The 14,379-nt window shown below is 35.0% G+C and overlaps 1 protein-coding gene across 1 annotated transcript in view; it reads right to left on the bottom strand.

Annotated features, from left to right (window-relative positions):
* SHOC1 (shortage in chiasmata 1) overlaps window positions 1–14,379 on the bottom strand; it is a 79,652-nt gene that overhangs the window by 44,979 nt on the left and 20,294 nt on the right. The window contains exons 5-11 of the mRNA XM_070518999.1: window positions 10,714–10,879; window positions 10,396–10,510; window positions 8,361–8,511; window positions 7,297–7,398; window positions 6,087–6,195; window positions 2,198–2,292; window positions 1,022–1,264 (exon numbers count right to left, since the gene is read on the bottom strand). Of these exons, the coding sequence (XP_070375100.1) occupies window positions 1,022–1,264; window positions 2,198–2,292; window positions 6,087–6,195; window positions 7,297–7,398; window positions 8,361–8,511; window positions 10,396–10,510; window positions 10,714–10,879 (981 nt within the window). The remainder of the gene's footprint in view (window positions 1–1,021; window positions 1,265–2,197; window positions 2,293–6,086; window positions 6,196–7,296; window positions 7,399–8,360; window positions 8,512–10,395; window positions 10,511–10,713; window positions 10,880–14,379) is intronic.

Here is a 14,379-nt window from a genome sequence, read left to right as displayed (position 1 = left end):
TAGTTACATATCATAATAAAGACTTTACATAGTTTTATAGATTTAATATATAATTCTGGATATTTGAAGACCTCATAAAATCTTCCTCTCTGTTTTCTTTGTCTAGCAATGTGACCTTTTAAAATCTGACCTGACCTCTTTTAAAATTCTTCTTCTACCAAGGGTAACCATCTAGGCCTTAGAATAGACTGGTCTGCATTTGCTTGAGACAGTCTGTTTATCTATTCTTCCTACCATGTCCAAAGCCCTCTGTCTTCTGTCTTTGAAACATCCCTTGCTGTTAACAATTCTCAACCCAATTCTTACCTCCTTAGAGCAGTCTCCCACCATATACAATAATTTCTAAAATTCACTTTTAAATGTATTTATTTACTCTATGATAAACTAAACGTAAAGTTTCCCAACTCCTTTAAGATCTAAATTTAATTATTGCACAAACTGATTTTAAAACAATATATATATACCTCAAAAAAGTATAACTCGGGCTAAGTATGTTCCATTTACTATAATGGCATACATAGCAACCAAAATAACTCAAAAGATAGATACTCAAAAGACATTTTTGCCTTCTTAAACTGTATAAGAATGCTAAAGAAGTAAACTTTTTGGTAATAAAGGAAGATTTTCCACTGTTGAAGAGAAATTAGTAGATATGATCAAACACTCAAAGTTCAGCTATGAGGTCGAAAAATAACAGTGCAGGTTTGTGCCTAGGCTGTTGTAAATGGAAACTGGACTAGCAACTAATAATTTACAAAAGGAAACAGTCACTTTAACTGAAAATGCCTAGAAGTCTAAAAACCGAGACTACGGAATTTTAGGACAGAAAAGGATTTTAGGATCAGCTTGTCAAACTTCTTCATTTTTTCAAGAAAGAAAATGAGGCTTAGTGAAGCTCAAAGTTATAAATTCTGGCAGAGCTAGAGCCAATATTGAAGGCTGGAATTTGGTTCTTTTTTCCTAACATTTTCTCATTCTGAAAATGTTCACACTATTTACTATTTACTATTTATGTACTTACATTCTAAATGAAGCAATTTTGTAGGCAAAAATATCTCCATTTTAGTATCATCAGAAGATAGATCATCATGAGACAAGTGTGTATTCAGATGTTCCAAAGTTTCTGTCACTATCAGATTTAGTCCTGCTTGTTTCCACCACTCTGCACTGACAGGATTAACCACAAGGCTTTCTTCTTCAATAGAAAGTATCTTTTTCAAATCTGTAGCTGAATATTGACTGTTGGGCTCTTCAGTTCTTGGCTCTTAAAAAACAATAACAAACCAAAAAACAAATAGTTGGAAACAGTCCACAGGGCAAAAGAGATGAAAAATACAATAAACAGAACTACACTGGAAATTTCTTATGAAATAGATTTTCACACATAAGGAAAAAAAGTGAAACTTGAAGTTATATCCAGTATTTTATCTTCAAGATGCTAATATTTATAAAAGTCCAAAATATTAAAGCAATAGAAGTCACACAAAGGATTTATTCCAATCTGTGTAAATATCACAAAGTTAAAATTATTCTGGGGCTAGCCCAGTGGCATAGTGGTTAAGTTCATGTGCTCCACTTTGGTGGCCTGGGGTTCACAGGTTCAGATCCCAGGCGTGGACCTACACACAGCTCATCAAGCCACATTGTGGCAGCGTCCCATATACAAAGCAGAGGAAGACCGGCATGGATGTCAGCTCAGGGCCAGTCTTCCTCACACACACACAAATTATTCTAATGTCTAGTAGGAGATGGAACCATTATTTCGTTTGACCAATTTAGTAATTACTAAATTAACTCATTTGATAACATTTTGATGAATTAATATAAGATTTATTAAATCAGAAATTCTAATTCATTATAATGAGCCTAAACAAGAGATATATTTAATCAGATCTTATGATGAATGTCACCTTAGATATTGTGGCACAGAGCATTCCATTTCATTACTTTTTTAGCCTATGCAGAGATGAATCATAAAGTATGGAGGAACTGAAGTAGCACAACTACTTAATATTATTATCTGCATTATAAGCATCAATCCAAAATTAGGATTATAAATTTTAAAATCCTAATTTTGGAACTGTGCTTTTTATAATGACAAAGATAATAATAATAACAAAACTGACAATACATTTCTACTGATTGTATCTTTTCATCTGTACTTTCTATTTAGTATTCAAAATCAATTAATCTTTACCTGAAAGCAAAAATGGATTCAAAGAGCTTCTGTAGCTTTCTAATTGCCGCACCATACAGTATTTGTTAGCTGATTCTTCAGCAGTAAGCAAACTACTGAAAAGGAAGATTTAAAGTTTAATACATTAATAATATTGAGTCTTTTTGTATAATAAAAATTTTTTTAAGAAAAGTATTTTTCTAAGTATTTCTTACACTCAAAAGCAAATGAAAAACTATTTCATAAATGCATAAACTGAAGTAGAGAGTTCCATAGACCAAATTTCAAATACTTACTTCCTCCTCCCTTGGGAGGGTTTGGCAATTAGTCAGCATCTTAACTGCTCCTGCTTGCCTATAACTTACTCCTACCCCTATCTCCTCAGTGCAACCTGGAGCCAGAGGCTGACTTGGGAGGGTTTTAGCACTTCCTTCCAAAACCTGTGCCAGCACCAACCCTATAAGCCACCCAAAATAAAAATAGAATTTAGGTAAAATTACTGTGCTTACCATACAAAATAGAAGCTTTAACACAAATTTTTACAAAATTGCTGTCCCCAAGTCCATTCTAAACAGAAATTCTGGAGCCTCTACTGGCTAGGGATTAGAACTATGAAAAAGTTACGTCTGCTCTACCTTCTCAGGAAGTGACAGGTCCTAAAGTTTAGTTCAAGTCCTTTAATTTTGGTGGGGTGTGAGTGATGTGTGTCTGTTTATGTGTTTTGGGGTGCTGGGGGAGAAGAGAGGAAATATGAATGACAATCAGTGTAAATCATAGCTCATCAGTAGCTATGAAGTTACTAGCCTTGGTAGCAAAGAGACCATTAATTCACAAATCCTTTAATCTATGCTCCAAACCTCCCACTCCGTCCTGAGTGAAAACTGATTGTATTCTGTTTCTCTATTCATATGGAATATACATGAGCATGCTAATTGTAAGTACTGCTAGTTAAATGGACAGCCCTGGGCAGTAGAAAGCTAGGTTTTATGTCTAAGCCATCCAATGTACACATGTGATCCAAAAATCTGGCATGTGGGAGCAAAATTTGAGAATCTAGACAATTCTCAAACCTTAAAAAGGTCTCTTTGACAACTAAACACCTCAGATTGTAGGCAATTATTTCAAAGTGAAAGGGGAAATATTTATGCAAGACCATAATATAGACAAATATTCTCAGTCTTAACACAGCTTCCTAAAGACATGTCCGAACTTGATATATTCTTTGGTCACATTTAAAAATATGTTCACAATTCAGTAATCAGTTAGTACGGAAACGAAGTCTTATGCCATATAGACTTTTATTCTTAGCCGCATAAAATCTAGCATAGAGTTTTAAATGTGGTAGGCACTAAAAATATCTGTTAACTGGGTACATTTCCAACCAAAATGCTGTGTTCTGAAATAAAAGTAATTGGGACCACAAAAACAAGTTAAGGGTACAATAACATTACATCTTATTTTTCCCTTTTTCTCTTCTGTTGTTTTTTAATTTTAACATGTCTTTGTTTTTAGTTCACAGTTGAGGTGTAAATCCATTTTTAAAATAGGGATTTTTAAGTTTTCATATTCTCAAACCAAACAGAAGTGATTTACCTCTTGCTAGAAAATGTAGTTAATGACGAGACAACTGCTTTAAGTTGTTTCAAATGACCCTAGAACCTTTGGCTAACTTAAAAGACTTTTTTTCTCTAACTTTGGCAAATCGATACATAGATAAGACTTACATTTCATAAATTCTCAATAGATGATTGAGTTATAACAATAAGTAGATATATAAATTGTGGGATTAAAAAGAGTTTATTGTAGTTTAAGAAAACACTTTTAATACCAGATTGAAATTCTGAGATTATTCTAATTTCTGCTAGATTCTGCTTCTAATTACCAATCTGCCTTAACAGATGGAGTAGGGTATATGGAGTAAATAAAAGAGTAAAAGAGGACTTAACAAGACAGTATAGGTCCTGCAAATAAACATCTTGCACCTTAGCAAAGGGACGAAAAGTATTTAGACCAATTATAGGTAGTTTCTGTACTCATCCCATGCTATTTTTAGAGCTCATATCTGATAATGGGCAGTTCTAGTTAACGGTAAAGCTCTGTGTAGCACAGATTTACCCCTCAAATGAAATAATTCTTTGCCAGAAGATGAAGATAATCGGGGCCCTGAAGGCCAGGCTCCTCCATCTCGTGCTGTGACGCCTTCCTGAGACCATTAACAGAAGCGGAGCAGCTAGTGATGAGTTGCTCTGGTTGCTCCCAGTGACCCAACAGCATTCTCCTCTGGCAACTCAGTCAATCACAGCTAAGAACTCAAAACCCAGCACACGGTTCTCACAGTGTCCTCTGTGGGAATAATTCATTAGAGACTTGTAGACTTTCCTGTAATTTTCCTGAAAATGTGTTATTTTAGGGTACATTAAGTTCCAGAATTACAGTGGGAAAGGAGGCTGTACTGGTTATGTTCCTAGTTTTGTAACTGGTGTAAGAAGTAGAGGAACAGGTGACTTTATTCCAGATAGCAGACTAATCTAACATAGAAAACATAAGTTTCATGTATGCCATATGGTATAAGACAGCAACCAAAGCTGTCTCAGGCTCTGTCAGAGGACAAAGATGCTGGGCTATTAAGCTATGCAATTTTGGCTCAAACTAGAATACAATGATCCAACCCTGCAATATCAATTCTGAGAAGATTACAGACTATTCTGCACAGCAACAATGGGTATGGAACAGATTTGTGGATCAAGCCTTGGTTCTACACGTCTGGTTCCCCCAATACCAATACCACATTGACAGAGGTAAACAAGGTCATCCTCTACTAGAAATGGGATGTGATCCCTGGTACTCCTTGGGGGTACCAAATCTATTGATCAACCACTGAACACACTGCTCTGTGATCCTTGGCTATTCCTGGTCAGAGAGCTATGACAAATCTTTTAGAAGACCTCATAACAACCTTGTGAGGTTATCCCAATACCACAGAAAAGGAAACTGAGGCATGGGCAACTAAGGTCACAGAACTAATAAGTGATAGAACCAGGTAACCTGGCTCTAGTTCAGGGGCTCTTAACCAGTTCTTATGGGCTGAATTGTGTCCCCCAAAATTCATATGTTGAAGCCCTAACACTCAGTACCCCAGAATGTGACTGTATTTGGAGCTAGGGCCTTTAAAAAGGTAATTAAGTTAAAATGGGGTGATCAGGGTGGGCCAGTGGGTGTCCTTATAAGAGGCGATTAGGCCACAGACATGGATGGAGGAAAGACCATATGAAGACAAAGGAAGAAGACAGCTATCTACCAGTCAAGGAGAGAGGCCTCAGAATGAATCCAGCCCTGCTGATATCTCATTCTCACACTACCAGCCTCCAGACTGTGAAGAAATAACTTTCTGCTGTTTAAGCCACCCTGTCTATGGCATTTGTTATGGCAGCCCTAGCAAACTAAGACACCACTACACCATCTTTCATGGCAGTGAGTGCCAACAGAGGCAGTGCCATTGGCAAGGGTCCAGTGGCAAAGTTCTAAGCAGATGGTTCCAGGGAGAATCTTTTAAATTTTTCAAACTGTCTATTTTTAATGGTAATATATTCACATTCAAAATACTGAAAGTATAAAGGAGCATGGCACTATCACTTACTAGCTCCCATATTGCCAGGCTACCCAGTTCCCTTCTGAACACAATCAGTGTTACCTGATTCTTCTATGTCCTTCTACAGATATTTTACACGTACAAAAACAAATATGTATATACATATTCACATATTCCCTCCAGTTGCTTACTATAGACACTGTTCTATCTTCTACATTTTTTCACAGAGATGTCTTGGAAATTGCCTTTATATGGAGAGATTTAATTAAAGACTGCTTGTTCTGAATTGTAATTTGAGTTCCAAATATAATCTTCACTTACATTTTACAAACAGGAGAAAATGGAAATGTCTGAAGTCCTGTACATAACGAACTCACTGAAGAACATTGGTTTGTTAGGTGCAGAGGACTTAAAGGCATTTCTAACTCCACTAGAATACAAAAAAATTTTAAAAATCATAATATTACATAAACATTGAATAAAATTGAGTATAATTTAGAATTTTCTATAAGGAACTATCATCTTTGATGATTATGTTGCAACAAAATTTTTCAATAAAATGAAATTTGGGTTATTTGAAATACAAAATAAGTTTTAAATTTCCACCTATATAAGGAATTACACATATATCACATGGTGTCTCAACTGAGATAGTGGTGACTTTTAAAAAATAGATTGACAACTAAACTTTATTGAGTTTATCATATGAGATAAATTTTAAGAGCTTTATGTAAAATAATGCTTTTAATTCTGACAACTTATGTTAGTACTTAGCAGATAGTACTATTTTTATCTCCATATATAAATACTGGTGATGTTAAGCAAGTAATACTAATGGAGAGTAATTCTTCACCTTAGTAAGTCTGGAGTCTAGGCAGCCTAGCACAGAGTTATATACTTACAGGGTGGGCTTGAAAAACAAATCCTCATTTATTCATAAGTAGTCAGTGTGCTTCTATCACTTTCAAAAATAAAGCAGTAAACTTCTAAACAGATGATTAGTGTGATCCTATTATAAATATAACTAAATAACAGTATCATCCACATGGTTCAGAAGCAATAGAATTTGGCATTACAACGACACAAAAGACGCCTCTGAGATTCTAAATTTGGTAGGACAATAATATTAATAATGATGGGATTGCTTTGGGGGATTAAAAAGTTAAATTTACATTTTAAGTGTAACAAGGGTCAGCAAGATAGCTAGTACTGAGATAAAATAATAGTATTTTATTACTGAGCTATAATAGTACAAGATTTCTATTTTTAATATTAATGCTATTTCCTCCATTACTCTTCCTCAATCTTTGTAACTCTCCTCTATACACTATTTAGTTTTGATGCTAGAAGAATAATGAGTTGATAGTAATAAATGTAAAGAAACAGATAGAAAAAATGACAACTTGGATTGCAATAATCAAATTTTAAACATGAAAACTGTCTCATAGTAGACTTTATATGTGAAAGTATTGTACTTTTACATCATATATAGGTAACCACTGATAAACAATAATTTATTCAATATTTCTACCAGGTTCACTGTGCTCTGGTTCGGACTGGCTTTGAATGGCCAAAATCTCTGTGGAGCTGCACTTTATATCTTCAATGTCAATTCCATGCTTGGTAATAAGCTCTGAAAAGGAAAGGAAGAAAGTCTACCACCAGCAAAAGTGTTATCCTGTTAGTATTTTTGTAATCTGGTTCATTCCTCTGTGGCAATGACTCTGTTTACCCAGTACACCATCGGAGACAAGTAAAGGCTGGGAGTGTAACACCACAGTCATTCAGTAAAGTCACCTGTCCTTTCCATCAGCATTCATAGATTTGTGTCCTGCTAACAAGCCCATGGGCCACGCTGCAGTTTTGAGCTCTGCTATATTTTCAAGTTCTGGTATGATATTGATCCACTTACTCAGGTTGCCTTTTCATTCCCTTGCTTTGACTTGTAGGCTGATCACTAACTCCCTTGATTTAGTCTTGTCTGCAAGAATTCTTTCAAGTCTGTGGTCTGTTGATGGCAAGCAACCCTGTTCTCAATGGATATCCCAAAGCCCTCTTCATTCCTCCCTAATATTATATATCTTTGATCTTTTCAACTGGAATTTGTGAGAGAGTAGTTAAACGTTCAGGCTCAAATTGTCATTAAAAAGAATTCAACAATATTTACTAAGTCTAACTGGGATGAAACATCTAAATTCTAGGTTATGACTCTCCTAGTCACCTGATTCCATGAAGTATAGCCTTACTCTGAGCTTTCCATACCTAACTAAAGTCAGCATAGAAGTTGTTAGTGCTTTGTTGTTGTATATAAGATAACAAATAAAAAAAATAATATATTCATAGGTGTTTTAATTTTACTTGTATATTATCTTGAAATGGTTAGATTAATTTCAGAGACATTTTAAGCTTGCAAGCATATAAAGAGAGAGACAATAAGAAAAGTCTCATCAAAAATAATTTTGAGATTTCACCATGTAACCTGCAGAACACTTTTTAAAATCTGGAGGTTCAGAAAAAGTTTAATGAATAAGAATTTTTGTAATAAATATTATTAAGCAGTTTTTACAAGTAATAGATTTCTAAATTAATTCTCACCTCTTTCGAAAAGGTTTCCACTTTCGTCTACATAATTTATTACTTCTGGCATTAAGTTTAATGACTCCTTCAGTTCTGAGAGTGATGGAATACCAACTTCTTGCTTGAGGCTTGTAGATACTAAGAATTCACAATCAGCCAAAATTGATGGCTGAAATAATATATAGGTAAAAAAAGTTTTTAGTGAGGTTTTCCAAATAAATATTTCTGAATTTATAAATAGATACATTTGCTTAATTGGTATACCAAATTTTAAACTAAACCTACAGTCAAAATTCTTAATGCTATGCATATATTGAAAAAACAGAAGTATAGTAGTCAAAAATATATTAGATTACAAGCGATGTTCTCTCTGTGTAATGTCCTTTATGGCCTCTGATTATACTAGTAATGTACAATATCCCTAGATGCGGAAATATCTTCTTTGGGGATAACAACAAATTAAAAAAATTCTAAATTATAAACAATCCCTGCAGCAGATGAGAGATGGTAAATGGAGAGAAGTGAAAAGGGTAGATGGAATGGAATGGAACTTTACTGCATTTCCTGGAACATGTTTCTCCTTCATTTCTACGGAACTAGATTCCTCAACAACCGAGACTGTATGTGTGAAAGTCTCAGAGTTAACAGGGGAGGGAGGGGAGGACTGGAGAAAAGGGTGAGTTAATATTTTTAGGTGAATTAATATTTTTACCATTTGTGTTAAAATTTTTTTTTAAAGATTTTAAAAAATTTTCTTCCTTCTTCTCCCCAAAGCCCCCTGGTACATAGTTGTATATTCTCAGTTGTGGGTCCTTCTAGTTGTGACATGTGGGATGCTGCCTCAGTGTGGCTCTATGAGTGGAGCCATGTACGCGCCCAGGATTCCAACCGATGAAACACTGGGCCACCTGCAGTGGAGCGCGTGAACTTAACCACTCCACCACGGGGCTGGCCCCTAAAATTTTTAAGTGTAAGGAAAACCTTTAAATGCTTTAAGACCATCATATATGTAATATATATATCCTTTTACTGTTTTAAGAAAAGCCCCAAATATAAAATACTTTACATTGTCTTCAAAAAAAAATTTTAAGATACTTTGTGAATGCATCTAACCTATATGGGTTTAGATTTTGAGCATGTTAAACTGCAGAAAGTTATTCACAATGTCAACTGCTAGAATTCTTTACAAACTAATATCATAATAACAATTTTGTGTGCTATTGGAACTCTATGCTAGAAAAAAAGAAAGGCTGCCATTTTCTTTTTCTTTTTTTTTTTTGTGGTGAGGAAAATTGGCACTAAGCTAACATCTGTTGCCAATCTTCTTTTTGCTTGAGGAAGACTGTCACTGAGCTAACATCTGTGGCAGTCTCCCTCTATTTTGCATGTGGGATAATGCCACAGTATGGCTTTACAAGTGCTGCATCCCACACTTGGGATCTAAACCTGCAAAGTCGCCAAAGCAGAGAGCTGAACTTAACTACTACACCACCAGGCCAGCCCTGAGGGACTGCTTTTAAGAAGTTTGACCTTTATTATGCAAAGATGTTATCTTCCTTGTTAACCACTGGTAGCACCTAAAATGCAGTCTCAGACCACATTTATTCTTACTCCTTCAATGAGATCACTTCTCTTATAGTTCAAGTAATATCTGTTTTGTGTATAACTCACAAATCAACATCTCTAGCTTGGGTCTCCAATTTTTAAACTAGAATATGACCACTTATTGTCCTATACTAGGTATATTGATTAAAACCATTGGGAGAGCTTTTAAAATTCCCTATACCTGGGCTGTACACCAGACCAAGTCAAAATATATCTCGGTAGAACCTAGGCATCAGTATTTTATGAAAACTCCCCAAGTAATTCCAGGGTGTAGCCAAGGTTGGAACCACTATCTTAGAAGTAAATTTGACTCCTTAATCGATACACATTCAACCCATTATCAAGTCTTTTTAACTTGACAATAGTAGATGGTCAATGTATGTTACTAAAATTTATAAAAGTGTGCTTTGCTACTTTTATAAAAATATTACTGAAAAGCAAGCATTACAGTTTCATTTAAACTTACTGTATCTTCTAGTTTCTCCTGACAAAAGTTCTCTTTATCCATGTAAAAATCTTCTTTCATAAAATCTTTCAAATCTCTTTGAAAAGAGAAACATTCCCTTAACAAAAAATAAAACATTAAATTAGTGTTTACTAATAGCCAGGTACATACTAAATGTATCCAACCAAAATATATAATGGTCAAAATTAGAGTTGAGTAAAGCAATGATAAAATATTATTATTGATAACCTCTGGACTTGTGAGCATACAAAGAATATGTTCTCCTCTTAAAAATATTGATGACATTGGGCAATTAAGTACCTGAAAAAATTAGCTTCTGTGAAGATCTGGCCTTGGAAATCTAAAAGGGGATCCTTTACCAAAAGTAGTTTCAGCCTACTCAACAGAGTATGCAAAGTTGGTAGGTGACTTTTATAGGCCATCAAATTATTTACAAAAATTATTTCTTCATCATCAATGGACAAATCTGAAAAGAAATAAGAAATATAAAGGAATGAGAAAAATTCTAAAAGTTATACAAGAGGATCTAGATAGTTACTGTAGTCAGCCGTTAGATGAGTTGGGATTTTCAAACACATTTTTAATTCTTTAGTTCTTCACTGCATTGTGCATATAAAGCATGTAGCAGAGTACTAGTACACAAGTTAAAACTCAGTGCATTTTAATATTATTCAGTACACTGAGTAGTAACCAAATATCCTGAAAGAGTTGTAATGGCTCATATTTTTTCAACAAAAAATAGTTTAATCAATGGAGGAAAACTTCTTGTGGCCACATGCTTCATAATAGCCAGCGGTAGCCTAAGCAAAGCTGTAAAGAAACAAAAGCATTTGAATTTTGCTGACCCCTAGTCTTTTCTTCTCCACATCGTTTTACTTCTTAACGTCTCTAATTCATGCCCAGAGACTCTGATGTGGAGAATGGAGATGGTCTACAAAGCCTACAAATGGGACCAACTCTGATTCTAGCACTCTAAAGCTACTCAAACGTGTTTGCCATAAAATTAATTACAGTGAAAGTTATAGAGCAAAGTACCTACTTGAGAAGTGTGATAATTCTTACACATTAGGAAACACTACTGCTAACAGTGAATTGCTAGAATAAATTTCTCCTCTTTACCCCCACCCTACCATGTGTGGGTTACTTTAGAATCTTAGCTAACTGTGTCAGTGCTTTAACAGTTTCTGAGCCAAGGGAGGGAACATAACACTTGCCCCCATTCTTCAATAAGCTCTTGAGTGGAAAGAGAAAAAGGAAAAGATAAGCTCAGATGAGGAACTACTCAGAAAGCCAAACTCCCCAGAGCAAAAGCCACCTTAAAGGATAAGCAACAGTCTCTTGTTCTGGACGGTGGTCTTTCGGTTAAGTCATTTTAGAAATGGCATGGAGAGGGATAGCAGGGAGTGATGTCTCCCATGACCAACTACATCCTTGGTATGCACGTGCTTAATAAATACGTGGTGCAAAGCAGTCAGCCAGGGACCATCCCTTTGTCTGGTGTTAACTTGAAATGCCAAAAGAGAACTTATTATATCAAATAGCCTCCTAAGAGATTGTTTATCCAAACCTAAGTTCCTGACAATCTTATGACCAAGAGCTTCCCATAACACACCAAAGAAAGCTGGCCAATCAGTTCCACATCTAAGCAAGTCTCATCTGAGACAATTTAAAGATGGTTCACCCTTACATCCATTCTGTAAGAATCAATGGACTCATATTAACAGTAAAAACCTAACACCATTCATTTATATCCCAATCTCCACCTTCCACTTCCAAACACAGACCCTCTAGCCATCTTCCCTTCCTACAGGCTCATCCTGGTATTTCTGGAGTCCATGGGACATCTCATACCAGTTATGAACTCTTGTTTCTAACCACCCTTTGCTGATGGAGCCACTTGAGGGCAGTATCATACCACAATCAATGTTCTTCATAACCACACAAAAGTTTTACCAAGGATGCTACTTCCTTATATTCTTATGGCTGTACAATACTCCCTGGAGTTCTTACTTTACTATGGCTATTATATGTACCAACACAGATCTGAGGAGACTATCTTCATCTGTTGAGGAGGAGTGCTAAATTGTCACAAGGAAACAAAATTTTGGCTAGTTAACTATGAGAAGAAGCAGAAAAGAAGTCTACTGATAGGAAAGAAGATAGGTTTATTCTTTGCAGAAGACACTTTTGTCAACTTAGAAAACGCAAGATAACTAACTGAAAACGAATAATGGAATGCACAAAAGTGTCTGATAAAAAATTTAAAAATCAATGGTTTTCAAATATATATAAACACCTAGTAAAAAATTAATGTAAAAATTCATTTATAATGGCCACAAATATACAAATACTGAGGAATAAACATAACAAAAACGTGCAGAAAGTATATGGAGGAAACTATAAAACTTTAATGAGGATCATTTAAAAAAAAACTTGAAGAAAAAGCAAGATAGACCATTTTCCTGGCTAAAAAGACAAATTGGTAAAAATTCTAAAAGATCACAATAACGTTTCAATTTCTCCAGAGGTCTGTTTTGGAACTTGGAAAACTGATTACAAAATAAATATTGAAGAATATAGATATGAGAGTAGGAAAAAATAGCAAAAAAGAGGAAACTATTAATACATGTCATCATTATATATTAAATAGTTAAAACTGTACTCTATTAACACAGTAATAGACAAATCAAGAGAACACCACAGAAAATCCAGAAACACACTCTAATGGGGATAAGGATTTGGCATATTATGTAAGTGACATTTCTAATCAGTGCGGAAAGGAAGGATTATTCCATAAATGACATTGGGACAACTGCCAACACATTTGAAAAAGTTTTTTTTCCTGAGGAAGATTTGCCCTAAGCTAACTTCCACTGCCAACCTTCCTCTTCTTTTTGCTTGAGGAAGATTAGCCCTGAGCTAACATCTGCACCAATCTTCCCCAATTTGTATGTGGATCACTGCCACAGCATAGTTGACAGGTGGTGTAGGTCTGCACCTGGGATCTGAACCTGCAAACTCAGCCTATTGAAGCGAAGTGCATGGAACTTTAACCACTAGGCAACAGGGCCAGCCTCCGGAAAAAGCATTTTGTATCCTTACTTTTAAATATATACCGAAGTCTTAAAGAAAATATGAATAATTATTTATCTAATTTGAGGAAGATTTTCTCAATATAAAACCAATGAAAGAAATCATACAGAAAAACATTGGCAGGACTGGTTAGATTCAAATTAAATATATTTGGGATTATTGATATTTTTGATATATAAAGATAAATTGTAAGAATAGAAAAATAGACAAAAGAGAGAATCATTTCACAAAATAAAAATATGCAAATAGCCACTAAATGCCAGTAATTTTTAAAATGCAAGTAAAAATATAAATTTTTGCCTATCACATTGGATAAATGTATTACTACAACATCAGTAGTAACATACCCACTGATGATAAGGCTGACATGAACTGTGTATTCTCATACCATGCTAGTGGACATATAGTGAAAAAAATACATCAAATAATTCCAGTTCCAGGAATTCACTCTAAGGAAATAATTGGAAATGGAAACATATATTTATGTACATATTTGAAATTAAAAAAAGTCTTCTCAAGTTGAGAAATATATGATACATAAATAAGATTAAAACCTGCAGTCATTAAAGCCATGCTTTTGTGGGGCTGGCCCACTGGCATAGTGGTTAAGTTCATGCACTCTGCTTTGGTGGCCCAGGGTTTTCAGGTTTGGATCCTGGGCGCAGACCTAGCACCACTTGTCAAGCTATGCTATGGCAGCATCCCACATAAAAAATGGAGGAAGACTGGCACAGATGTTAGCTCAGCAACAATCTTCCTCAAGCAAAAAGAGGAAGATTGGCAACAGATGTTAGCTCAGGGCCAATCTTCCTCACGTACAAAAAAATAAATAAGTAATATAATGCATATACAGTATGATCACAATAGTAAAAC

The sequence above is a fragment of the Equus asinus genome, chromosome 10 (genome assembly GCF_041296235.1).
Source record: "Equus asinus isolate D_3611 breed Donkey chromosome 10, EquAss-T2T_v2, whole genome shotgun sequence".
In the NCBI taxonomy this organism is placed as follows: Eukaryota; Metazoa; Chordata; class Mammalia; order Perissodactyla; family Equidae; genus Equus; species Equus asinus.
Note: the sequence above shows the minus strand (reverse complement) of the source record. Positions and strands in the feature narration are given on the sequence as shown.